At 50.4% G+C, this 24,578-nt stretch overlaps 11 protein-coding genes across 11 annotated transcripts; 7 read left to right on the forward strand and 4 right to left on the reverse strand.

Annotated features, from left to right (window-relative positions):
- The first annotated feature begins 432 nt into the window (after positions 1 to 432).
- PV10_08879 (uncharacterized protein) lies at positions 433 to 2,793 on the forward strand. The gene is made up of 2 exons (XM_016373965.1): positions 433 to 2,104; positions 2,158 to 2,793. Exons 1-2 carry the CDS (start codon positions 818 to 820, stop codon positions 2,212 to 2,214), a joined length of 1,344 nt encoding a protein of 447 aa, XP_016220876.1. The 5' UTR covers positions 433 to 817; the 3' UTR covers positions 2,215 to 2,793.
- Positions 2,794 to 3,067: 274 nt separating this feature from the next.
- Positions 3,068 to 4,084, forward strand: PV10_08880 (uncharacterized protein). Its single transcript, XM_016373966.1, has 2 exons — positions 3,068 to 3,575; positions 3,632 to 4,084. The coding sequence occupies exons 1-2, from the start codon at positions 3,197 to 3,199 to the stop codon at positions 3,898 to 3,900; spliced, it is 648 nt and encodes a 215-aa protein (XP_016220877.1). The 5' UTR covers positions 3,068 to 3,196; the 3' UTR covers positions 3,901 to 4,084.
- Positions 3,819 to 4,931, reverse strand: PV10_08881 (uncharacterized protein). The gene is made up of 2 exons (XM_016373967.1): positions 4,503 to 4,931; positions 3,819 to 4,435 (listed from the first exon to the last, which is right to left on the reverse strand). Exons 1-2 carry the CDS (start codon positions 4,741 to 4,743, stop codon positions 4,254 to 4,256), a joined length of 423 nt encoding a protein of 140 aa, XP_016220878.1. The 5' UTR covers positions 4,744 to 4,931; the 3' UTR covers positions 3,819 to 4,253.
- Positions 4,932 to 5,733: 802 nt separating this feature from the next.
- Positions 5,734 to 7,686, forward strand: PV10_08882 (uncharacterized protein). Its single transcript, XM_016373968.1, has one exon. The coding sequence runs from the start codon at positions 6,004 to 6,006 to the stop codon at positions 7,486 to 7,488; it is 1,485 nt and encodes a 494-aa protein (XP_016220879.1). The 5' UTR covers positions 5,734 to 6,003; the 3' UTR covers positions 7,489 to 7,686.
- PV10_08883 (uncharacterized protein) lies at positions 7,666 to 8,355 on the reverse strand (the record flags this gene model as incomplete). Its single annotated transcript, XM_016373969.1, has 1 exon — positions 7,666 to 8,355. One exon carries the CDS (start codon positions 8,353 to 8,355, stop codon positions 7,666 to 7,668), a length of 690 nt encoding a protein of 229 aa, XP_016220880.1.
- A 434-nt stretch (positions 8,356 to 8,789) lies between these two features.
- PV10_08884 (uncharacterized protein) lies at positions 8,790 to 10,163 on the reverse strand (the record flags this gene model as incomplete). Its single annotated transcript, XM_016373970.1, has 1 exon — positions 8,790 to 10,163. The coding sequence occupies one exon, from the start codon at positions 10,161 to 10,163 to the stop codon at positions 8,790 to 8,792; it is 1,374 nt and encodes a 457-aa protein (XP_016220881.1).
- Positions 10,164 to 13,308: 3,145 nt separating this feature from the next.
- PV10_08885 (uncharacterized protein) lies at positions 13,309 to 13,683 on the forward strand (the record flags this gene model as incomplete). The annotated part of the gene is made up of 1 exon (XM_016373971.1): positions 13,309 to 13,683. The coding sequence occupies one exon, from the start codon at positions 13,309 to 13,311 to the stop codon at positions 13,681 to 13,683; it is 375 nt and encodes a 124-aa protein (XP_016220882.1).
- Positions 13,684 to 13,707: 24 nt separating this feature from the next.
- On the forward strand, positions 13,708 to 14,178 carry PV10_08886 (uncharacterized protein; the record flags this gene model as incomplete). Its single annotated transcript, XM_016373972.1, has 1 exon — positions 13,708 to 14,178. One exon carries the CDS (start codon positions 13,708 to 13,710, stop codon positions 14,176 to 14,178), a length of 471 nt encoding a protein of 156 aa, XP_016220883.1.
- A 1,167-nt stretch (positions 14,179 to 15,345) lies between these two features.
- Positions 15,346 to 17,405, forward strand: PV10_08887 (uncharacterized protein). Its single transcript, XM_016373973.1, has 2 exons — positions 15,346 to 16,086; positions 16,144 to 17,405. The coding sequence occupies exons 1-2, from the start codon at positions 15,536 to 15,538 to the stop codon at positions 17,000 to 17,002; spliced, it is 1,410 nt and encodes a 469-aa protein (XP_016220884.1). The 5' UTR covers positions 15,346 to 15,535; the 3' UTR covers positions 17,003 to 17,405.
- PV10_08888 (uncharacterized protein) lies at positions 17,258 to 18,919 on the reverse strand. Its single transcript, XM_016373974.1, has 2 exons — positions 18,605 to 18,919; positions 17,258 to 18,525 (listed from the first exon to the last, which is right to left on the reverse strand). The coding sequence occupies exons 1-2, from the start codon at positions 18,711 to 18,713 to the stop codon at positions 17,348 to 17,350; spliced, it is 1,287 nt and encodes a 428-aa protein (XP_016220885.1). The 5' UTR covers positions 18,714 to 18,919; the 3' UTR covers positions 17,258 to 17,347.
- Positions 18,920 to 21,137: 2,218 nt separating this feature from the next.
- On the forward strand, positions 21,138 to 22,754 carry PV10_08889 (uncharacterized protein; the record flags this gene model as incomplete). Its single annotated transcript, XM_016373975.1, has 1 exon — positions 21,138 to 22,754. The coding sequence occupies one exon, from the start codon at positions 21,138 to 21,140 to the stop codon at positions 22,752 to 22,754; it is 1,617 nt and encodes a 538-aa protein (XP_016220886.1).
- Between the last annotated feature and the right edge of the window lie 1,824 nt (positions 22,755 to 24,578).

Genomic DNA, 24,578 nt, shown 5'->3' on the forward strand with positions numbered 1-24,578 from the left:
GCAATCTCTCCAGATATCCTACACATCAAGCTCGGCAGCAGTATTGCCCCACCCTTGGCCTCTAGGTTTCCAATCTTTCATCCCCCACTCTTGAATGATTTGATCCAGTTTGTACACCATCAGGTGGTGTGGGCCAGAACATGTGTCTTCGAGACGGACATGACGGGTCACACGGTCAACCGACCTATTAGTTTTGCTTGATAATTCTACTCTTATGCACTTCAATAAACCCCTGCCAAACCTTACAATGAACTGATGTTGGGGAAGTGGAGCAAAGACTGATAAGCCACTGACCAGGATCAGGTGAATATTATTATGCGTACTTGTAATCAAGCTTATCGGCGAGCCAGTGGTGTGAAAGCGTACATCCAGATGTTATCAGCCTGGTTACCCAACCAATACTCCTCTTTTCGTTGGACAAATTGGCGGCAACTCAATTCCATTGCCGTACATCGACATATCGTGCGTGATGCGTACATCACAAACACGATCCAATCCTACATGACATACCCGCTTCGGGATGAAAATACCCATTAAGAGACCACGTCCAAGATTCGGGTTAGACAGTCAACGGTGGGAACATTGTGCTTAATAAGTTTTCAATTGGGGCTTCCCAGAATCATTGCCCTTTTCCTGCGAGCAGACCAGAAGGTGAGAAACAATTGCGACGATACCAGTGAGATCTCCAACTGGCACTCTCACTCAAAGACGTACAGGCTTTGTGCCTCAACAAACGAAATTGATTTCTCGTCCTCATCACCCACCAGAACCATCCTAATCCCAGCCATTTCGAGCACTCACCAGGACCGTCGCCAACATGTCACCAATCCCTGTCCGCGAGAAACAAAATCGCGATGCGTCGACTAAGCTCGACATCATAGTCGTCGGTGCCGGACTGGGAGGCATCGGTGCAGCCATTGCGCTCCTCCTCGCAGGCCATTCAGTCCACATCTTTGAAGCGGCGACAGAAATCGGCGAAGTCGGCGCCGGTATTCAAGTGCTACCCAACAGTTCTAGAGTCCTACAATCATGGGGCATGCGGGGAATGCTTGAGGACTACGCGACCAAGCCAAAACGAGTCAACATGCTGGGATGGAAGGGAAACCTCATCTCGTACATGGACACCGAAGAGTCTGCTTCAGCCTATCCAGGCACATACTACTGGGATTTCCACCGCGCCAACTTGCACAAGTGTCTCTTGGACAGAGCTATTGAGCTAGGAGCAGAGATCAAAGTCTCAGCCCGCGTCGTGGACGTCCAAATCGCCGGTGATGATGCGCAAACTGCAACTGTGGTGCTGGCGTCCGGAGAAAGTTTTGTCACCGACCTTGTTGTCGGCGCTGACGGTATCAATTCGAATCTTCGAGAGATCTTCCTCGGACGACCCGATCCACCCACACCAACTGGCGACCTGGCATATCGTCTCCTTCTCTCCACGAAAGAGATTTTAAAGGACCCCGAACTCGCTCCATTTGTCACAGACCCACAAGTCAACTACTGGCTCGGACCTGACGCGCACGCAGTCAACTATGTGCTCAGAGGAGGCGAGCTGTTCAACATGGTGCTTCTGGTGCCAGACGACATGCCCCTCGGCGGTGCCAACACTCTCGAAGGTAATGTGGAGGAGATGAGGGCTTTGTACAAGGATTGGGACCCACGCATCCCCAAGCTTCTCAAGTTGTGCGAATCAGTGTACAAATGGCGGCTGCAGATCAGAATAGGGATGGACTCTTGGAGCCACCCGTCAGGAACCTTTACCATGCTCGGAGATGCAGTGCATGCCACATTACCATATCTTGCCTCAGGCGCTGGCATGTGTCTGGAAGATGCGGCAGTCTTGGGTGAGCTGTTCTCTCGCGCACCCAACCCTAGAGACCCTCAGGTCAAGAAAGAATTGCTCTCCATTTATGAAACCTGTCGCAAGGAACGCACAGAGATGGTTGTCAAGCGAGGAAATCTCCAACAGCATCTGTACCATCTGCATGATGGACCGGAGCAGCAAGAGAGAGACCGAAAGATTATGGCCAAAGAGCAAGGCGAGGCTCTGGCCTGGAGAGATTCCGGACTGGCACCCAAGTTATTGGGCTACCAGGTTGAGAAAGACGTGAGTCCATTCTGTTTCGCTTTGGGAGAGGCAATAACTAACTCTTGGTTCAGGTCGATCAATACTGGCCACCTCCTAGCCTGTCATCTAGCTTGCAGTCTCGATTGTAAGCTGTCGTCTTAGGACCATTTCGATGAGGACATGGCGACCCTAACGATCTGGTATGATGTTTAGTTGAAGATGACATCTCTGCGGGCCTACACCATTCTGCATTTCGGCCATTTATGTCGAGAAGAAACACATACAGGACACCAGCGGTCGGAGTTGGCGAGCATTGAGAACTGTTTTTGAGCATGGGGACCGGAGATTATTACCGGCTACTGAAAGGAAATGAAACCACAAACGAACCTCTGAAAATGAGGACGTCCCCACCTGCGACGTGGGCTTTCCAGACTTTCCAGAAGATCTCCTGGCATGGTCATTCAGCCTTACTAGTCTTGGAAGGAAGGGGAGATACAAAAATCAAACGGCTGACATTCGAATGATAAATTGGAGCACTTGGGGCGGGGGAGACAAACTGCGCCGCGGCGGCCAATGCCCGCGGGCCAACTGCGTGACTGTGGTGGAGGAGCGGTCCATATTTGTAGCGTGGAATTTCTCGTTGAGCCATGCCAGCGGCCATGGGAATATCATCACGGTAATCTGGACGAGCAGAGCTATCTATGCTAGATCTACGATTACATTAGCTGAGATCTGTGGCCTAAGGCCAAGGGCCTCGGCCTTGTTTTTGTTTAGCCTCTGGTTCAATCAGCATTGAGAATCTTTCAATAAGCGCCCGGGGCTTGCGCGTTTCGGCGAACTCCTACCGGGGGACCGCCCCGCCATCTCATCGATCTCGACTTCCATTGGGTGATCAAGCTTATCAGAACCCATTTTACGAGGTGCGCAGCAGGACAAGATAAATAAAATCTTCTCAAATGGCGGCGACGATGATTCATAGAAAGAAGGAAAGGAAGATAGGCAGACAGATTCATAGATTTTGGACCACGTCAACAAAGACTCTTCCCTAGTTTCTTCATCAAGCATTTTCACGATAAACAGCACTCATAACATTCCGAAAGGCAATAATCATTTTCTCAGCGAGGTACAACGATGGCTCCATCAACAGCTCAGGATGTTGCGTCGGCGATTCTAAGCGTGACCGAGAAGTCGATTGTGCCCCTAACGGCAGCCCAAGTGTCACAAGGATCCAAATTGTTTGGGGCGGCGATCCTTGAGAGGTCGAATTTATCGCTGGTGATTGCGGAGACCAACAACGAACGCGAGTCACCGTTGCTGCATGGCGAGATCAACTGTATCCAACAATTCTTCAAGATCCCCAAGACAGACAGGCCTGAGACCAAGGATTGTATCTTCTTCGCGACTCATGAGCCTTGCTCTCTGTGTCTGAGTGGCATTACCTGGTCCGGCTTTAATGAATTCTACTACATGTTCACGTACGAGGACAGTCGTGACCTATTTGGGATTCCCTGTGAGTGCAAGACTGGACGATTTCGAGGAGGTGATGGGCTAATTCGCTTTGTGCAGACGACATCGATATCTTGCAGTCAGTGTATCGAGTAAGAGCGCCCAATGACACGGACGAGTCGTTGGAGGCTCGGCCGCTGTACAATCGCACCAACAAATTCTTCAAGGCGCGTTCGCTGGCGGATCTGATCAATGATGTGGAGGATGCCCAGGCCAAGGCGGATCTCCAGGGAGAGCTGGCCCGGATCAAGAAGCTATACGATTCATTGAGTTCCACGTATCAGGATGGCAAACAGGCGGGAACTGCCTCGAGCAGTTTCTTCTCTTAAAGGTGTGACAGGGACTTATGTTCAATGTTGGAAAGGCAATAAGGACCACGCAAGGTGTTTAGGAGTTGGCAACATCCATTGCAGAATTGGATACCAAATATTGGTCGCATTCAAACCATGAGACTTTCAGATAAGCTAAGCAACAATCGTTTTGACGAGTGGACAAATGACCACCACCAAGTGCAAAGCCTGTTGACATCTGTCCATCAATATCTCAGATATATCCCGCCGATCCTGAGTCGTGCCATCTGGTCACTAGGTCGGTCGTTGGAAATATCCCATTGCAGCCCCTCACAGGGTCGTTGACATTGAGAGTCCATACCAGAAGGTGACTGGGGGGCTGATTGTGATCGTCATTTAGGTGTCTCCTCGGGAGCTTTGTGACACACTGCTTCAATATTGTGCCCCGCCGGACTGATGAGAAATGCGCCATAGTAGTCAGGACGGTAGTTAGCTCGAGGACCTGGGGCGCCATTGTCCACGACGCCAGCCACTTTGAGTCCTTGGACATGGAACTTGTCAACGTCTTGGTGATCTATCGCACGACATGTCAATTTGGATCATGTATGTTGGTCAAGGCGGGGAAAGGGAGATGAGCCTACTTTTCGCAGTCAGAGCTATATGTATCCGCTGGATAGTGGCGCCGTCGGGAATTGGGCGTTGCTGGGCATCATATCCCCCAACCCAGAGAAAGCTTCCTGTATCATCTCCGAGGCCAACGACGCCAGGGGCCGGGCGAGCATACTCTCTCAGACCCATGTGCGCAAACGCTGTGAGGAGGAAGGTCGCCTCATCATCCACTTTGGAAAATGGGGTGATGAGGCATATATGATCAAGGGGCATAATGATGATGGTTCTTCAGAAAATCCCCAGTCAAGTAAAAATGTTAGTAATTATTTCAGGTCTGACTTTTGAATCTGGTTAATCTGGTTCATCGAGGAGAGACGGGAGCAGGCGTGGGAGGGGTAGAGAGGACTAAATAGCATTTCTGAGCATGGTCATGACTGAATTACCTACCTACCTATCCGGGCACAGGACTTGACGACAAACCGGTGGTCTCAGCTTCCAACACCTTTCCAAGAGAGAAAATGTCAGGAGAGCGGGAATAAAAGTCGGTCAATCCTCAAATCCACGTGCTATCGCGTGCATTTCGTGTGTCCACTCGTGAAGCCGAGGATAGAAGCCTGGCTATTGAGGGTTTAGTCTCGATATTTCACGCGTGGCACCAGGCAGCAGTTGGGCTGGCCGAGGCAGTGATTGGTAGAATGGCTGTTGGTGCCTGGATGAGGAGTTGAGATTGGCGGGGTTCTGACGCAAAGCAAGTCTCTACTCCGTCATTTGGCCTTGAGAGCCGGACAATTTCTACTCCGAATGGATTGAATTATGATGAAAACAAAGAGTCTCAGTTATAGAAAAGACCCAGGATGATAAATAGACTAGAATGAGTTCACAGGTGCTGCCCTAGCAAGGCAGAAAGATCGCTAGCTGCGTGGCTAGCCGACTTCTCTCGAGGGATTTTGTACCGTACTATACTTGCGTTGCTGCATAGGCCGTCGTTGCGGTCCAGTTGGTCTTGAGCGGGAATTGTACATCGAGTCTCCCAGGCAATACTCATATCACGTGCTACGACTTTCCATCAATTCACCAAACGCTCAATTGCTCGAAGGAAGGAGCGACCTACGGAGTAAGTAGTTTGAAGCCCAGGGCCGGGAAGGCACCCCCGCACAACCTTCCATCTCCTCATCCTCCTCCTCCAACAGTAGTACTCCGTAGACTGACCTCCTCTTCTCCCTCTGTTTCTCCTCCTCCAACGCTACTCCCTCCCCAGGCGACCTCATTCCGTTGCTAACCGTGAGAGTATGCCGTCCCTCAAAAGAAATCAAGCTTCATGCGAGCGGTTGGAAGGCCGGCGCCTTAACCACCCCCCCAATCCTTACCCCATAGTCCGTGTCCTCGTCCACCACTTACAGTCAACCAATTTCACATTGCAATGATTCAATGCAATCTAGGACTCGAATTGTCAACCTCAAGACAGATACATCACAACACAGAGCGAAGTGTTGATGATCTGACCTCTCCTTCTTTCGCCTCGCCCCAATCACCATGTCACCCTCTATTTCCGTGACCGAGATCATCAAGCACAACACTCCGTCCTCAGCATGGATCGTCATTGATAACATTGTCTGGGATGTGACCGAGTTCGCCCCAAATCATCCTGGCGGTGTCGATGTAATACTCGAGTACCTCGGCCAAGATGCAAGCATAGCATACAATGAAGTGCATGCGCCATCACTTGTGTCGAGGCATCTCTCTCCTGACAAGCGAATAGGTCAGGTCGATCAGTCCAGCATCACCGATGAATGGAGAGCGCAATTCCAATCAGCCGAGACTGTTGAGGGAACCACTGCAAACAGCGACACTACGGGGCCTCCGCCTCTAGAGGCTATCTTGAACATGTACGATTTCGAAGATGCTGCCAAAGCCACAGTATCTGCCAAAACTTGGGCGTACTACTCCGGCGCCGCCAACGACAGCCTCTCGTACGCTGCCAACATAGACTGGTACCGCAAGATCTGGTTTCGCCCTCGAGTTCTCACAGGTGTCAAGGATGTCGACACCACGACTACCATTCTCGGCCAAAAGTATAGCATGCCCATCTTTTCCTCTCCTGCGTCTTTGGCCAAACTATCTCATCCAGATGGGGAATTGGCCATGGCCCGTGGGGCTGTCGCCAAAGGCACCACCATCTGCGTGTGCAATGGTGCGAGTTACTCGCTACGCGAGATCACTGAAGTCATGCCTGACAACTATCCAAAGTTCTATCAGTTGTACTTCAATAAAGACCGTCGGGTGACAAAGAAGCTCATGAAAGAAGTCATCAGTCTCAAGCCCCGAGCGATTCTAGCAACAGTCGACTTGCCCGTCGTCGGCAAGAGGGAGGCGGACGAACGAATCAAGATTGATGCAAGCTACAAGCCCCGAAAACACCTTCAAGTCACGGTCTTGCCAACGGACAATAAAGGCACAGGGCTCGCTCGTGCCACCGGCAGCTTCATTGATCCTGATGTCAAGTGGGAAGATATCAGATGGTTAATCAACTTGTCCGACATTCCTGTCTTTATCAAAGGTGTTCAGTGTGCAGCTGATGCCAAAAAGGCGTTGGAAGTTGGCTGTAAGGGGATCTACATTTCCAACCACGGCGGTCGTGCGGTCGATACCGCGCCCCCAAGTATCCTGACTCTATTGGAGATTCAGGCCAATTGCCCAGAAGTTCTTGAGGAAATGGAGGTGTTCATCGACGGTGGTGTTCGGAGAGGTACTGATGTATTGAAGGCAATCTGTCTGGGAGCAAGTGCCGTATGTCTCGGTCGGCCGTTTCTACACGCCCTCACCTATGGCCAGGCCGGGATGGAAAAGGCACTGGAGATTCTGCAAGATGAGTTGGCGACAGCCATGCAAATGGTGGGTATCACACGACTGGACCAGGCGCATCCAGGACTTTTGAACACGGCCGAGATTGATCGGTACGTCATCCGAGGCGATGCCCATCCATGGGCAAGGAAGGTGGTGCGGAAGGTAAAGTTGTGACAAGATATGAGAGCTTGCCCCAGTCCAAAAGAGAAAACATCATGCATTTGGTGCTGGTGGTGAAAGAATCTGGATCTGTATGCAACTAGACATTGCGGGGACCGTCATACTTGCAACTCTACCTAAACTATCAGATATGATCATGACTATCGCTAGCCTCTCACATGCCATTGCCAATCATTCAGCGTGAAATTCCACCTCAAGATTGGCCTTGACTTCCATGACCTGAGGTTCAAAATCAATGCCAATGCCAATGCCAAAGCTCTCAGACGACGTCTTTCTATACGCAGCTTGCATCACTCGGCCCTCAAAGTACAAGTGCTGCTGAGAATCCTGAATCTTGACCGGCGTCACCTGTGTCCGACCAATAACCTCTGCATAGTTGTTGGCACGCTGGATAGCATGTCGAAGGGCATCGGTCCTTGCCTGTTCTTCCAAAGCCGCTTGCTTTTCATCTGTGAGCTTCCACGTGATTCCCTGAAGACTGACAAAGTTGATGTCGGAAAAGTAAACGACCATCTTGCCCAGAAGAAGAAAGTCTCGAAAATGAATCTCAATGGTGGTGTTGGCACGATAGACTTTTTGTCCTGTCGAGATGCCGTCCTTGTCCATCTCGTCGCCATACGACGTCGACAATGACGCAATCGAATAGAAGCTGATGGGTGCCTCTGGCGAAATGTCACCGTTACTGAGACGAGGACATGACTCATCCAGTCGTGTCTGAAGCTGAGTCACCGTGTTCACCACATCGTTGGATGCTACCTTCTGCTCTTTCCCCCATGATGCAACCTCGAGTGTGAGAACTGCACGCTCTGCTGGACTTCGGAGAGTCGCACTGCCTTGAATGCTGATGACTGTGGGTGCCATTTCAATCTTGATTGATGATCTGAGTTATTTGGAAAGCTTGATTAACTTAGTAGTGGGTGTCACAAATACAAGTATAGCCACGGAATTTGGAGGAGCAGAAAGATACGCCCGTCGAAAGATTGCCTTTTATCCATACAAACAGACTTAGTCAAGACTATGTGTGGCAAGATGGTCTTCAGCTTGCCACTGAGGCTGGGTTTGTGGCCTCAGCTTTTGATGCCATGCACGTCAAAGTCACACGTCGCTCACGTGGCCGCCCAAGATAGGTCGGTCGCCAAGGAAGGAACGCGCTGGACTTCGCCTGCCTGAGCGCCCGAGGCCTTCCCCAGGAAAAGTACTCATCACGTGATGTCATTTTTGTAGTGAGATTGGCTTCACTTTTGCAAGTATTCTCTTTATGTTCAATTTGGCTCTCACAGAAGGTCAATAACCTATCATGACCGAGAAGGACGAGAACCAGCCATGTACTCTCGAACCAGATTGGCTTCCGACTGCAATCGCTCTTGAGTGATCCAATATGGGCGTGGGAGGTTTGTAGCCTCAAGAGAAGGAATATCTCCTCGGATCAAAGAAGCCACTGCAGTCGAGCATCCGAGAATTTGGGGCATGCCATGGCCTGTAAAGCCCGCTGAAATGAAGAGACCTGGTTTGTTGGGTACTTCTCCCACGTACGGCTTCAGGTCGGCTGCGTAACCCATGATTCCCGTCCAGATATCGGTCACTTGTGCGCCAGACTCCTCCCATCCACTAAAGAGTCGTTGCATGTAATTGTCAAAGTATTCTTCTGCGCCAGCGACCATCTGTGAGTCATTCGCATTGCCTAGCCAATTGTCATCGTCGCGCAAGACGACTTGTTTGGCCCCGCCCACAATGATGCTGCCATCAGTTCTGGGAATCAGATAGTCGTACTCTTGTGGACCAAATCGAATGCTGTATGTGTTGTTCAGATGTGGTGCCACTTTACCTTGATTGGGAACCGCAATTCTACAAGCAACACCCTTGACGGGGGTGATCCTGTTCTCCATGTCTGGGAGTAAATTCGAGGTGTACGCGTTGGTTGTGAGCAATACCTTCTTTGCAGCGATTGTGCCCCGAGGGGTCTTCAAAATCCAACGGCCATCAGAATTGGACGACTGATCCATTGACAAGACTGGCGTGAATGTCTGCAGGTTTGCTCCCCATTCTAGACAACGACGCCATAGATGAGAAACGAGTTTATAGGGCCAGACCGAACCTGCGGTGAATGAGAACAAGAGTAACGTTCCTTTGACTCCAGAGATCTGCTCTGCCTTTGCAGGATCTGTGACAACATACAAATCGTCAGGAAACTCGAATCCATCCCGTTTCAAGGACTCAAAGGTTGCTAAAACTGTTTTAGCAACTTCTGGGTCGGTGTAGACATCCATGCCCCGAGTGAGCACGAAATCGCAATCAATAGACTCCTTCTCAACCAGCCTTTTGACATCCCAGACCTGATCAAATTCGTACTCGAGCAGCTTTCGAGCCGTCTTGGTGCCATAGGTCTTTTCGTTGTACGATGCGAGGCTATACGAGGCTGGCTTGAGATGTCCACCATTGCGTCCGGTGGCACCAGAACAAGTATCTCGGGCTTCTAGCACGACTACCGAGGGTCTGCGGCCGTCATCCTTTTCTAGGATATGGTAGGCTGCAGCGGCTCCTGAGTAGCCGGATCCAATGATGACAACATCGGCTTCACTGGGTAATTCTGGTGTTGTTCGATGTTGCGAGAGACCACTCTCATAGGACAGCCAATACGGTGGGAGAGGATTGTCAGGTAGATTGTGCATTTTTCTTTTCGATCTTTTGGTGCCTTTGATGTTCCAAACACAAAACACAAAAATGGTCAATGTTGTGACAGAGTGCCTGGAAGAAACCCCTCTGAAGCTTACCTTGATCAGACCAAAGACTATTTTATGATACTTCAGTAAATCAATCAAATATCTTGTCGAAGGGCGGGGTGCGCACATGTGCGTGTATCAAGCACAACACAGACTTGTCACACGTAGGACATTCGCGATGATGATGAATGGGTTAAACACATTCTTCTTGGGGAATCAAGTCTCGAGTCATGGTTGATGGCTTCGGCGGGACGATCTTACTCGCCAAATTATCAACAATCTTAAGAGCGACCGAGACTCTTTGACTATTCCCCGTCGATACCCTTGCTCTCTTCCCCTCTCCCAGGCAAAAGGGACACTCTGTCTCAACAGTTTCAAGAACACAATCCTGTATCCGTTAATGACCCAATTTTCAAGCTAATAATCATTCTCAAAGCTACGACGTTCAAACGACTCAGTGCTATTCCGTGATACCGTGGCATTCAGGCAGGATACCCAATGCCATCCAACTTTCAAGGGGTACCTAGGCGGCGCCACCCTGCCCACATTTGAGCCGTGGCGCCCGCCATCGCCCTAGGGTCTCAGTTTGTCTCGAGGGCCTGTTCTCGTATTTGGACTCTCAGATCCCTCATCCCCGGATTTTGTCGATGCCGTGCGCAATATCCTCGTCGTCTTACGAGCTCGACCTCTATGGGACACGGGAAGTCCAAGAAAGAGGATCCGTTCTACCAAGGAAAGTATTTAGGTGAGTTTCATGTTCTCGTGAGAGCTTCTTGGAACAATGGCTTTGGCAACTGCATCAATTGAACGACCATTGATCCATCATCATCATCCTGTTAAGGAGGCACAGGGGGCATTTTAACCACCCCTAGCGTGTGCGCAAGTTCATCGAAAACCAACCCACGGGGTATGTCTGCTCCGTGTGCCTCGCCTCGAGGATTCCAAATGCGACTCGAGAAAAACTCGCAAGCTTGAAGCCATGGTTATGGTCAGCGCAAAAGCCGCTTGACAATTGTCTGTGGACTGACGAGCCGATCTTCGGTGCGACCAACGCCACTCTCAACGGGGATATGTGGCCTATAGTCTCCTTCGATGCATTCAGTATAACTCATCATAGTAGTAGTACCAAGTGCTCCCGACGACAAGAACAGTATGATGATGATATCAATGGTCCTCTGCGCCCATGGGCTGATTGCCGTATCTACAGTAGAAGTTCATGCCATAAGCGTGCAAAGACCATGGTTCATGGAGTTCGACGACTCAGATGATTCAGAAATGCCAACTTCAAGGGTCCTGGGGTCAAGGCGCACGCAATTCCTTCCTAGGTCAACCCAAAAGTTGATTCTACATACGGAGTATGAGTAGTAGCGAACCTTATGTGCAGCACCTACCAAGTTGCCATGCGACGATAATGGAACAATGGAACTATTCTTTTATTGCCGGACCTCCGTGCTCAATATTGGTGTTTGGCCCATATCATGACAGGGGCCAGAAGCACGCAACCAAGCAATTGTCCCAGATTTGATCGCATTGCGTTTGATTTCTGGAGACGTGAGGCTCCTTGGTCTGTACGCACCACACGATCTAGGAGTGGGGTTGCCTCTACCATGCCGTGCACGTCCATACCCTGACAGGGACGCCGCTTAAGCCGGCAATTCTTCTTCCTTCTTTCACCAACCAGCCGGCCTTCCTCCATGTTCCACTAGCCTGTCACAAAGTGCTCTCCAAGCGTCGCAGATCTTGCAAAACCACGCGAGATCAAGGGCCAGGCCAGCCTTTGAGTTACACGGACAGGATGAGGTATTGGACACCAGTTGACGGCAATGTACATTTGTCTTGCAGGCGTCTAGTCCAACCACCATTAACCAGAATCTGTGTATACAAAGTGCTGCAACAGAATCTTCTGGTCAATTGCAGTCTGCAGGCGGAAATTGATTTTTGGTCAAATTGGCGGCTAAACACAGTCAAGCCGCCTCCAGTTGAAGGGGAAACGCAGGTCAAGGCCCGAACCGAAAGTGCGAGCATGACCACACGGCCTGGGCAACTATCAAGGTTGCAAGGCCCTGTACGTACAGAGTAGAGAGGCACGAGATGGGCGTTTGGAGCACGAGAGCAGAACCATTGTCTTGTTGGCTCCACTCGTCAACCTTGGACAAATCAGCACTGGATCGCAAAGGAGAGAAATCTCGACTGTGTGACCATGGAGTCTCTCTAGCGTCTATTGGCTTTTTCATGCAGATTGTGTTTCCAGTAGGTTTGGCGCGTTCCTGACCTAAAGCTGCATTAGCAACACCCTCCAGAGCCGCTGAGCGAGTCTAAAACCTCCTAGTCAGGTACCACGAGCGCCACTGGCGTCTCAGGTGGAGACATCGGGAAATTTGGCATGGCTTGCATTGGTCGCTGGTCTGAGCTCATCATATTCGACGAGGCTCAACCCTGGTGCAATCAATCCAAACAAGCCAGTCAAACAGCACTCTGAAGCTAGCGATCAAATGCAATCTGGCTACCAACAGTACCTTGCCGCGCTGGCCCATCAGGTCGACCTTCCGGCCTATGGTGTGCTGCTAGCCTCTGACTTTCTGCTGGCAAGCTCTTATCCAACAACTCAACAGCTCTGCTGCTAGTCTCCTACCGACCCAGGTCCTGACGACAAGGCGATAGCTTCTGGGGTCTCTACCCATCTCCGCCATGTCTTAGCGTGCCCTTGGGTGTCCTGGCCCCATCACATATACCCTCCTCCATGCTGCTCTGGACGATCAACACCTCCCTCCTCCACAGCGTCGTGGTGTATACCTGATTTTTGTCCCTTGTGACAGCGTCTCGCTGTCGTCCGAAGTACTGAGCTCCCTCTCAGCCTGTTGAACCTGTACAGCCTTTTGTTTATACAACACTGAGCAGCGCTCTCTCACCAGCTTCCGCGAATCGCTACTATACCAAACAACAAGGACCTCGAGGATCCAACAGTTTTCGCAACCAAACTTGCCACATATCGCACGCCTGCGATCGACCACTCTTTACCCATTGACGAGAATCAATCGCCATCCGCAAGATCATATGCTTTCGACCTAGCATACAATCAAATCACACTGCGACGATGCGCTTCTCAACCATCTTGACGACAGCCGTAGCTTTGCTACTGGCCCCGACCGCCCTGGCCGACCCTCCATCAGGGGCATCTTGGGGCAGCGAAACCACTATCACCATTACATCTTCATATGAAACCACTTTGACCGTCACAAAGACTTTGACTTGGGCAAACGTCACACTGACCAGCACGATCTCAAGTCCGCACAATGCGACCACAATCGCCGTCTCAACGACTGGTCCCGCCAAGACGACTGGATCATCAGTCCCAACTACGACGACCCCATTAATTGCTGCAGCTACCGGAGCCGCAAACAACAATCAAGTGAACCTCGCCATGGCCGGTATTGCCGGAGCCGCTGTCATGGTCTTGGGGTCATTATAACCCTAGCCCAGAGGTTCGATATGGATGTGCCCAGCATTCAATCGCTTCAATCACGTTTCTTTCCATTTCTTGACAGTGTCAACCTTGCAAGAGCACGAGGTTGCTCATGCGGTGCACTTTGCACCGATTTGTTATGCTTTCGATACCCCACGCAGTTTGACCTCTGTGAGAGAGGTAGCAGGTGGACGGAGGAGCAGCGGCTTTGAGATGGTCATCGACCCTAGCTGGTCGCCCTCTCTACGAGTAGAGAGCAATTTCAGAGGATCGCCAACGAAACGCCCGGGGCGTGGACGTGGAAGGCATCGGTGTGCATGTCATTTTCAACAGTCGAGAACAGGCAATCATGCAGCATACGACATGTACGATACTGGCTGGCCTCGAAGCCCAGGATCGCGACCGACCGAGGACAGGGTGTGGAGCTATTTGGGGACGGAGGATTATGGAGAGGAACATGGGCATTTATCAAATTGGACACCATGGACACGACTGATATGATGAATATATTTCGCCCTTGTGAGCGTGCAAGCGAGTCCAGTTTCTAATTGATATTGCATTCAATGTTTACATTCTTGAGTGAATATGTACCACCCCAGTTGAATGTACGATAGCAGATAGGCATTGCACACTTGTAATCGAAGTTTTGGTCGCCGTGTATCGCTGTTGATATCCCTGTTGCACATCTATTGAGTTGACTCGTATAACGATCGTCGAGCGATCGTCAAGAAGCCCCCTCGGCCGCTTCCAGAAGCCACCTCGAGCACGCTGCACCTCGTCCGGGAACCAGGGTCGCCATGACCCGCTCATGACGATCAAAGGCCACCGCTTCCAGCCACTTTGGTCAAATTCTCCACTGGCATTCAGATTCCAAGGGCCGGGTCATGAGATTTCGTCTACACAGACCACTCTCTGTGCCCAGCATCGATCGAGACCGTAACTACTCCGTAATTCGAACACCTGTGTGAAGCTCGGCGTGCTCGTGGAGCAAGTGCAGTTTGTTTACACTCACCACAATTAAATTTCATATGACGTTGATTGCATGCGGCGCGTGCTCCGCTGTCACGGTAGTTGCTGACAGCGACCATGACAGGTGTTCGGCGCACGTCTCTTGGACGGGCCGCTTCGCAAGTGCAACTTCTTGAGATTCTGGCTCCATGTCAGAGCCCGGAGAGTCAATTCCGAAAGAGAAGGGCAGCCTTGTTCTGAGAGAGGTTCTCGGTGTCTATAATCTCATTTACTCCGTAGTAAGGAGAGTATGATAATCTTGAATTATATTCGCTATCCCAACTATGTAGAAGTAGTTGGACGTACTTTTCCCTTGGGCTCGTTGATTGAACGTCATCTTGCCAAACTGTGATCGCACATTACTTGAGCTTTGTCCAAGGTATTGGTGGAATATGTGATACCGCCATATTATTCCTTTCAGAATGCTTCGTACGCACCTTACGAGCCCTCGTTCATATACGGAGTACTAGAAACAGGCAAGTACCTCAACACCGTGGACTGCAGCTTCCCTGGCCAAAATGACCATTCCTGATACGGTCATGCAACCGCCATCTGCCAAGACACGTCGGATGCCTAACCAAAAACCCTCTAGACAAGTTGTCAGTCGCGTGCTCAAGGAAGCCGCGGGTCAACAGACACACACACCCACCCACGCGTCACAATGACTTTTGCTGCGGTTTCTTATCTTTTCCTGCATCTGATATTCACCACACATTGCTGTGGCATCATCCATCGAGGGTGTCCCTGAATTCATCAGGAGCCTATCTCGGTGTTCATCTCGTCGTTCATCTCGTCCTGCACTCGAGTGTCACACGTCCTGTCCCTCTCCTCTCTTCACATCCCCGCCACCATGGATGACCTTGATCTCCCTCCCATGCCTTCTTCTGCTCGCAAGAGCGCTGAACCACAATCTGCCCACCTTTCTTCGGCCTTTCTCCGCAAGAGATCTCGTGCCAACTATGACGATGACGATGTCGGGACTTCCAGTGACCCGGCACTCTTCTCCAGCGACGAACAAGCCCCTGGTGCTGAGAACTATGTCATGGGCAAGCGAAAGAAACACACCTACCAGGGTTCTTGGTGGAGTCACCGTCAACGCACCGGCAACGGTAAAAAGCGTGAGTTCCGGAGAAATTACGACTCGGGCATATTCATGGGAAGTGAGACAAGTGATGGCTCTCTTTCCAGTGACTCGTTCGGACTAGAAGATGAGTTCCTGAGAGATCAACAAACGACAAGGCCCAGAAGTCGGTTTTCTGTCAGCGAGTCCTCGCAAACAACCCCCAAGGCAATCAAAATCCAAACCCGCATGCAAACATCCACCATACCACCAGAACACGAAACAGTCACGGAGATTGTCACCCAAGCACTTGAGCTGGGCAAAGAAGAAGTCGATCTATCGTACGTTGGCTTTTTCATTCTAAAACCCCCAGTCCTGTCAAGCTGACTTCCCGCTAGGTCCTTGTCTTTGTCGACTCTGCCAGACCAAGTTTCGGACCTGCGAACTCTTTGCAAACAAGCAGAGATTGTCCCCGGCATGCTTGACATTGGCAGCAATTTCGAATCAAAACTACAACTGTACCTGGCTAGTAACCTGCTCACTCAGTTTCCTTCCCCTATCCTCGACCTACAAAACCTCCGAGTACTTTCCCTTCGCAACAACAATCTTACGATAATCCCTCCCACAATTCGAGAATTGGTCAACCTGGAAGTTTTGAATGTCGCCAGCAACCAACTCCGAGAACTTCCTTTCGAGCTGATCGAACTTGCAAGATTCCACAACCTTTCTAAAATCATCTGCAACCCCAATCCTTGGTATCTTGACGAGGCGCATTCGGCAGACGACCCACAAGCGCTTAACATGCCATGTGAGACGATGTTTATGCCTGAGTCCAAGTCGCCTGGCACGATCCTGGTCCGTGCAAAAGTTCAATCATTGGCCCCTGGAGATGTCAAAGAAGTACAGCAGTCATCAGCGCCGTCTCTTACAGAACTTGTACTTCGACAGCTTTCCAAGACTGTTTCACGATCACAACCGGACCTTAGCACGTTTATGCCTTCCGACACGCCACAGAGTATCCTTGAACCGTTGAGTTTGATCCACTCTCAACCAGGCAGGCAATGTACGCGATGTCACCGAAACATTGTCATCCCCCACAGAGCATGGTTGGAGTGGTGGAGCATGGAAAAAGAGGAGCGGGAACCGTCCTCGTTCCGAATGGATTATGTCCCATTTCGACGATTTCTATGTTCCAAAAATTGTCATTCAAGTGATAATGAATGGTGCAGAGATACCCACGACGAAAGTCTGAAGTGATGATAATCAATCCATTGCTTGGTACGATGGGAGTCAATTTGAACAAGCTACACAGCTGTGGTATGAGAAAAGTAGGATATCTGTGAAAGGAGCAGCGGCAATGAATACGTGGGGCACATTGGAAGGCAAATGGTGTTATCTCGTGCTTGAGCAGTCACAAGACAAGTTGAAACGTCATGGTTCAACGAACTAATAGTCCTTTAGGGATAATTGTGACAGAATATGAAAGCGTCTGCTCAAAGCGATAACTTTTCGTAAGGATGTTATTCATAGCCTCATGACTTCATGCCTCGAGGTACAGAATGAGGTTGAGCTGGAATTCTCCAACGTGGGAACCATCCTCGGTCACTTCAATGTGACATTAACCCCGTCACCGAGGATCTGAACTGATCTCCCATTTTCATCGAGACTCCTCCGGCCAGCCTCCAAGATGGCAGTAGTGTAGACAGTGTTCCTCAACGTAGGCAAACCTCTCCGATTCAGCTCGTCCAACGTGACCTTTCCATCATTGACGGCAGTGACAGCATCGATGAATTTCTCAAAACTGACATATCCATAACCAGACTGACCATTGAAATTCCCCTCCTCATCCGGAGCATAACGCATATAAAACGGATTATACCACTTCAAAGCCGAAGAAGAGCCTATCTCCGCCTCATCCAACACCTCATACCCACGCTTCGCCTGGTTCACATTAATCTCACCCTTTGAGGCAATATAATGAAAATGTTGCTGCGAATGAACCCCGGCCTGTAAAGGCGCGGTCCACGAAGCGGTAAAGATTCCTGTCGCACGCTTCCCACTACCACCACCATCACCACCATCATCGCCATCTCTCGTCCAATCAACCAGTAATGTGATGGTGTCCTCCGTGCCAGCAACACATCCGACTGAGGTGGCGATACCACTACTTGCACTCGCCCGTACCGTCGATGGTCGCCATCCGGCATCTCGAACCAGCCATTCGCAGATATCCACGTGGTGCGAATTGAGGTAGTAGGAGATATCCGAATCACGGCCCGCCCAGGCCTTGAAGGTCTCGAGTTGCGATTTCGGTTGGGACATGTAACTGTAGAAATAGTTGAAGTCGCCGAGATTCCGAGCCCGGAACCGTGCATCCTGGTAAGCTGGGTCGAATCGTTTATGGTGTTCAATGTAGACGAAGACGCCGTGTTCGTCCGCTAGGGAGATCAATTCTAGATGGTGGGAGAGGAGTTGGGTTGCAGGTTTGGTGATCATCACGTGGATCGACCGTTCGATCGCATACCGTGCGATATCGTAGTGTGTCGAGTCGGGTGTGAAGATGGTGATGGCGGATCCGGTCGGTAGGGCGTCGATTGCTCTCTTGTATGCATCTGGGTCGGTTTCCTCATCGCTAGGGTATGATGTGAATGAAACGTCTAGTCCGTTGTATGCTTGTTGGATGTTCTGTTCCAGGTGTTGCCGGATAGCAGGGAATTTTCTCCCGGATACTCCGACCATTGAGAGGTCAGATACTTTGCCTCGTCGTCGGAGGTCGAATACTGTGGAGGTGTGAGAGGTGTGGTTAGAGGGTCTGGATCAGGGGTAGACAAAAGGGAAGCCCAATATGAGAACACTTACATGTTAATCCCACAACGCCAACTTTCTTGTCCGAAGTCGACGCTGACCCTGCCACGAACCCTGTCGTGTACTCGCCCGTTCCAACCATGAGGACTGCTGGGGGTGCCATGTTGGATTTGGGGAGAGGAGTGAATCTGCTGGAGATGAAACCAGGATTTTGATCTACTCAGAATTGTGAAGGGTGTTGCTGAGTCTGTGTGTTTTGGTAGGAAAGGGGTTGAAGATGGGTGACTTGTCACAGGTAGATATACTTGTTCGCTCAAGGACTTCACTTTGGGTACCATACAGTGAATTCGGTCAACGAAGTGGTAAGTCGTTTTTGTTGATGTTGATGTTGTTCAACTTTTAATTGTATATAGTGGAAATTTATACATTTTAAGTGTCCGATCGAGGGCTCCAATTGAACCTGATAAGGCAGCAGGACCTTTGTACTAATTTACCCGGCGATTCAAACTCTTGTAGTGATCAGCTCAACCCCCGCAACGACATGAGCCAAGGCTATCGGCGTTTGAATCGAATTGAGCAGATGATATAATGTACATGTACATCGATATATTTCCTGTTGATTTGGGCCACATGCGCAAAGTGCCTTTTGACGGTTCAGGAAAGTCGTGGTAAACCCCCACTCACTAATTAAGGTCGGGACCCCTCAGGCCAAACCTGCCCCCGAGGCCCCCAACTTGGGCTGGTAGGGGTGGCGGGGTAGTGAGGATGATCAGGTTAGGGGATGAGGGGATTTGATGTTAGAAGGCAACATGAATTCCAATTCTTCTTACTATATAGCCTCTTGCCTATAACCAGACCGTGTAGCACCTTCCTCAAACACTTGGGCCAATGAATCCACCGCTTCACGTTTCAAAGTTCCTTCCTTCTACGAGTATTTCGAACGTCATTGTCACGTGGAATATCCAGTGATCACGTTTCATGCATTTACTACGGAGTACCTTCATGGCCCCCTCCCAAATCGAAGATCCATGTAACTTCGTATGTATGTGCTATAAATCCCGGGGAAGGACCAACTCCTCCGCAATGGGCCGAGATAGGAACATGGATCGAGTTCAATGTGACCCAAGAAGTGCGTGGTCAACTCGCTATAATTCGATATCTCCTGACTTACTCTTACTCATGAGGGAATTAACTGGCTAATGCTACTGCTTTTGGAATCCATATTGTCAATGCTGAACACGTCTCCTTGGGTATAGCTGCTTGACTCTCTAAGTAGTGGTCAGACGAGATACGACAATGGTTCGTGCTGGAGCCTTAACCCCGGATCCTATCGCCTTGTCCTTTTGTATTGTAGTATCATGACTGCGTGGTTTGTGGTTTAAACTCGTAATTGAGAATCACACTGCCTTGTCGAACATAGGGCGTCGAGTTCAATTACTCAGTTAGTGCACGTCCTGACGCGCGGGCAGACTGAGTCAGACTATAATGACGTTGGAAGTCATCCCTAGGCCTGAACCTTAAGTCAACGAAAGATGCTCATAGCGAGCCTCGGGGCTTAGAACTGATTTGAAATGCACTACCTATTTGGGAAATTCTGGGCGACATGTCTACTGTCCTAAGAGAATGGATCACTAGGTATCATTCAATCTCGAAAATACTGGTGTTGATGTGTCGTCGCGATAACTCGTGATGACCTCGCGAAACTCATCGTCGTTGTCCCACGAGGAGTCAATGGACGAGGCTATGGAACATCATCAGAATTTGGTCCAAGTACTGCAGAAAAGCCGTTGGAGCCTTGATTCCAAAACTCACGTCATATCTCTCTCTCTCCCTGGATGATAGCATTGTCCTTCAATATTTGGGATTAAGGTTGGGACCAGCGAGGGTTGTTAAGTCAAGGTGTCGTCGGCGGTGCTGTTTAAACACAAACTCACGAGAGTCGCCACACGCTGGACCTTAACGGGACCAAATTTGATACGGGGATTCCATTATTGCTTAGATAAGATTCAGAGTTCATCTAGGCAATCGCATATGATGGTGAAGATGACTCGCCTTGGTAGAGGGATTCCAGTTCGGCGGGAGGAGCATTCCCTCCCCGGGAGACAAACCAATCAGGTTCTGCTGATTGCTCGCCTTTCCTCATTGGGACACGAATCTGGTAAGCACCTTAACCTCAGCAGCAAATACAAATGGCTGTCTTGAAATTTGGGATGGCTTCGAACGCCTTGGCTCACTCCACGTGCCATTGGTCGGCTGATGGCATGGCCATGCTCGTAACAATGGATCCTTCTCATCCTGGAGAAAAGCTGAAAGTAATACTGCCCAATTAACGCGCTCGGAGCATTTGGTCCCTGCCTGGGTCCAAAGTACCCGCACCTTGTAGATATATGTGTTCTTGAACATGAAGAGAAGATTCCATAATCTCATACCGCGGCGATGACCAGCTGGGTTTTGCCAGAGCCGCTGCTGTATATGTATACCAGGCTATATATCACTTGCCATCAGATCTTCGCCAAGCACTCACCATCAATCACCTTGGTTATAAAATTCCATAAGAATACCGTCTTCGCTTGGCCTATCCGCAGTCATGATTCATCCCGGCCAGGCAGCACACATATTCACCTGCAAGGAAACTAAAATGAGTAAACGAACAACCCAGTCCAGTATGCCAATTGGTCGACCACGTCTGCCAGGCACCGAGTTCGAGAGGGCTCAAGCACGTCGAGAAAAGGTCCGCGCAAATGTTCAGGCCTTTCGAAAGAGACAGAAAGAAAAAAGAGTATTGAATCAGGCCGAGGACGGTGACGAGGAAAATCTGGTCCTCCAGGTCCCTGACGACAATGCTCAAGATAGTGACCCCTTCCTCAGTTGCACCGACGAGTCTCCTGGGAGTACTTCTTCGACTCCAAACCCACCTATATATCAGAATCTTCCGGCCCCAAAGGACCAGAATCGAGAATCGTGGTTATGGGCAATCCCCTTTGAAATGGGGGTTAACCTTGGCGACTCCTTCACCACAAGTACGTTGGCTGCGGCTCTCCAGTATGATTCCCTGGTGGCAGACAGTCCTTCAGCAATCTTTGGCTCGGGCACCGATAGCAAGATCACTATCAAGTGCGCAACGTGGACGGCGTCGACGTCGCTGGAGGGACAAAGTCAAGAGGCGGGGGTTTTGATTGAGGCAGCCTTAGGTGCTGCTCTTGCCATTGCTGGCCGGGATGGAGATAATCAAGCCACGCCACTTTATGCCACACATGTGCAGAACAGAGCATTGCGGCGGCTTCGATGTTGCCTGCGTCAATATGAACAAGGGGAGTCGAGCGTCGATGCAGTATTACTGTCCTTAACTGCCCTTACCTGTGCCATGTCCGAGCTGGCGGCAAACCGATCCTGGGACAATTTCAACCGTCATCTTCTTGGGATTGGTGCACTGATCTCGCACAGCGGTCTCGCTATGCTCAAGTCACCAGCGGGATTGGAGAACTTCCATGGCTACCGTGCTCTCCAAATCCCCTTTCTCTTCATGAATCGTCACACTACCTTTCTCTCGAGCTCTGAATGGATGAGATTCCCATCCAGAGTGGCTAAAAGCACTACACGCGACCCTCTACAATCATTAGTCGACATCGCATTGGGCATCTTACCGGACATTGTCAAGCAAGACGTAGCCACGAAGCGCAATTTGCCTCTTCTCTCAGAGAGGTTGCAACGAGCGATGGAAGTGATGGCAGAGTTGGACTCCTGGGAGAGGCGTCTCCGGAAACGACATCAAACTGCGCTGTATGTTGAAAGGCCAGCCATCTGGAAAGGGTTGCATGACCTTACATTTGAGTTCGTGGTGCCATCTTCGGCAATTGCTTTTGCCATGTACACAGCCCTCCGGATCCACGTTGCGAGCTTCATGGCAAACGTGTCTGAGGAGATTCATTCGCTCAAGCACGAAGCTTGGGTGGATCCGAATATGGCAGTGCAGCAGGCCCTATACTGGTCTCATATTGCCTGTCAGTGCATCGAGTCCTTCCACGTCACTGCTGCCGATTTTGGAGGTCGAGTTGTGAGCTTGTGGCCACTGGAGACAGCCTGGGAACTATTCTCTCGACTGGGGACGGAAAAGTCAATGGATATGTCCAAGGAGACTGCATGGTGTCGATCAGTTGCCGAGAGACTTGCTCTCCGTGGCATTCCGCCATATCGATGGAGATAACGACGGGAGACAGCTGGATAGACAATCTGCTAGGATAGAACGGCGTGGGATCATTCGGAAGGCCGATCGGCGACGTTGCAAAGTGATGCGCAGAGCACAGCCCCCGTGGAGTATTTGTCTGGCGTAATTTCAGCGGATCCGGGGTCAGTTCATGTTGCTCGAGAGTATTTGACTTTTGGACACTGGTCAAGGCTTGCTAAAGGGTGGGATGAATGTGGGAGTAGGCTGAGAAAGGAAGGAAAACGAGGCCACAAGTCGAAGGGCCATAGTGTAGATTCCTACGAACCCATCGACTCAGCCTCTGTAGAACCGGTCACACTATGATGATACATACATGTTTGAAGATCGAGAATGGTAGTCGGAGTCCGATTGGTGAGAGTGTCCTCAAACTTCCATGGCAACGGGCCTGTGCCTGAATGTAGGAAGGCCACGGTGAAACATTGAAATTGTTGAGAGAAATTCCTGACGCGAAACGATAGGCAGATGCAGGTCCAGCCGGAGTTGGCCTGCAGCTATGCTGAAGTCAAATCTGAGGAATCGTGGGAGTCTCCGATGGTGACAAAAAAATTGATTGTCGGTTGAAATCGTTGGGTTTGCTCCGCCACTTTAGGTGGCGAGGCTATAGTGCAGGCGGCCGAGTTTCTTGTCAGACAGGTGCATAGGCTGCATTTGAAGAGCTACTTTACTACCCAATTCTGGGCAAAAGTCTGGCTGTGGCTAGCAGAAATGTCGCCGTCATGACGTGAGAGTATTTCAAAATGTGGCTGGAATATCACGTGATTGTGGCTGAAGTGGCTGAGACGCTTTGATTTCAGATTTCAGCGTTGCAAAGTCTGCTGCGCGGGTCCAGGCCCGTCAGTGTCAGATTCGAGTCGAGCACCCAGGCAACCCATGCCAATCATCACTGTGCTTCAGGGCTCCAGCTCACAAGAACCTGGTGGCCTTGACATCACCTCGATCACCCAGTGTCCGGGTCCAGAACTCGTGGAGTATCTGGCTAGCCTGTTGGTCTGGTCTCCGTCCGATCCCAAATCACCGTGAGATCCTCCCCCCACAATGTCTCCCACTAATCTCGTCATCATGGCTAGACTGCCGTTCCTCTATTCTCCGAACGAAACTTATCACTTCTACTGTAGCTCAAAGTTTGAGTTAGGGTCTGACCTCTCTGACGGTCGATGAACGAGAGAGCCAGTCCGATCCCAGAGATCAAGACATGTTGCAATGACGAAATCCAAGAGGAGAACAAGAGAAGCCAAGCCATAATTTACCTCAAGCCAAGCCAAATTCCCGCCTCCTAGCAAGCCCGAAGTGCCCTGGTCAGTTAAGGAACTGGGAAATGTCACTCGCTTAGATCTGGTTTGCTCGGGGGAGTTACTGGTGCTTGATCCAATCCTGAGGGACAAGGTCTTTAGAGGACTAGAGGTAGGCGAGGGATGGAGAAATCAAGAAAATGGCCATTGACAATTACTTGTACTGGGTGACTGGCACACCGACTGTAACTTGGGTCCCCAGTCGACTGAAAGACATTATTGTGGCGTCGACATATTATACCTGTGGACCAACAACACCACCCTAGGGGCATTTGGGTTGGCATCCGGCCACTACGGTTGTCGCCGCCGTGGGCATGGTCTGTACTCCGTCGTGTCCGTACACATTTCAGGCACCACAGGATTATGACCCGAAAATCCTGTCCAAGAATCAAGCGATTATCTTGGAATCAGAGGACAGATAACATCGTACATCCAAGCAGCGCCAAAGGATCAAACCTGGGCGAAGGAAAAGCTCGACAATCTGGAGACCACCGATTGAGCTTCAACGATACGT

The sequence above is a fragment of the Exophiala mesophila genome (genome assembly GCF_000836275.1).
Source record: "Exophiala mesophila strain CBS 40295 unplaced genomic scaffold supercont1.6, whole genome shotgun sequence".
Taxonomy (NCBI): Eukaryota; Fungi; Ascomycota; class Eurotiomycetes; order Chaetothyriales; family Herpotrichiellaceae; genus Exophiala; species Exophiala mesophila.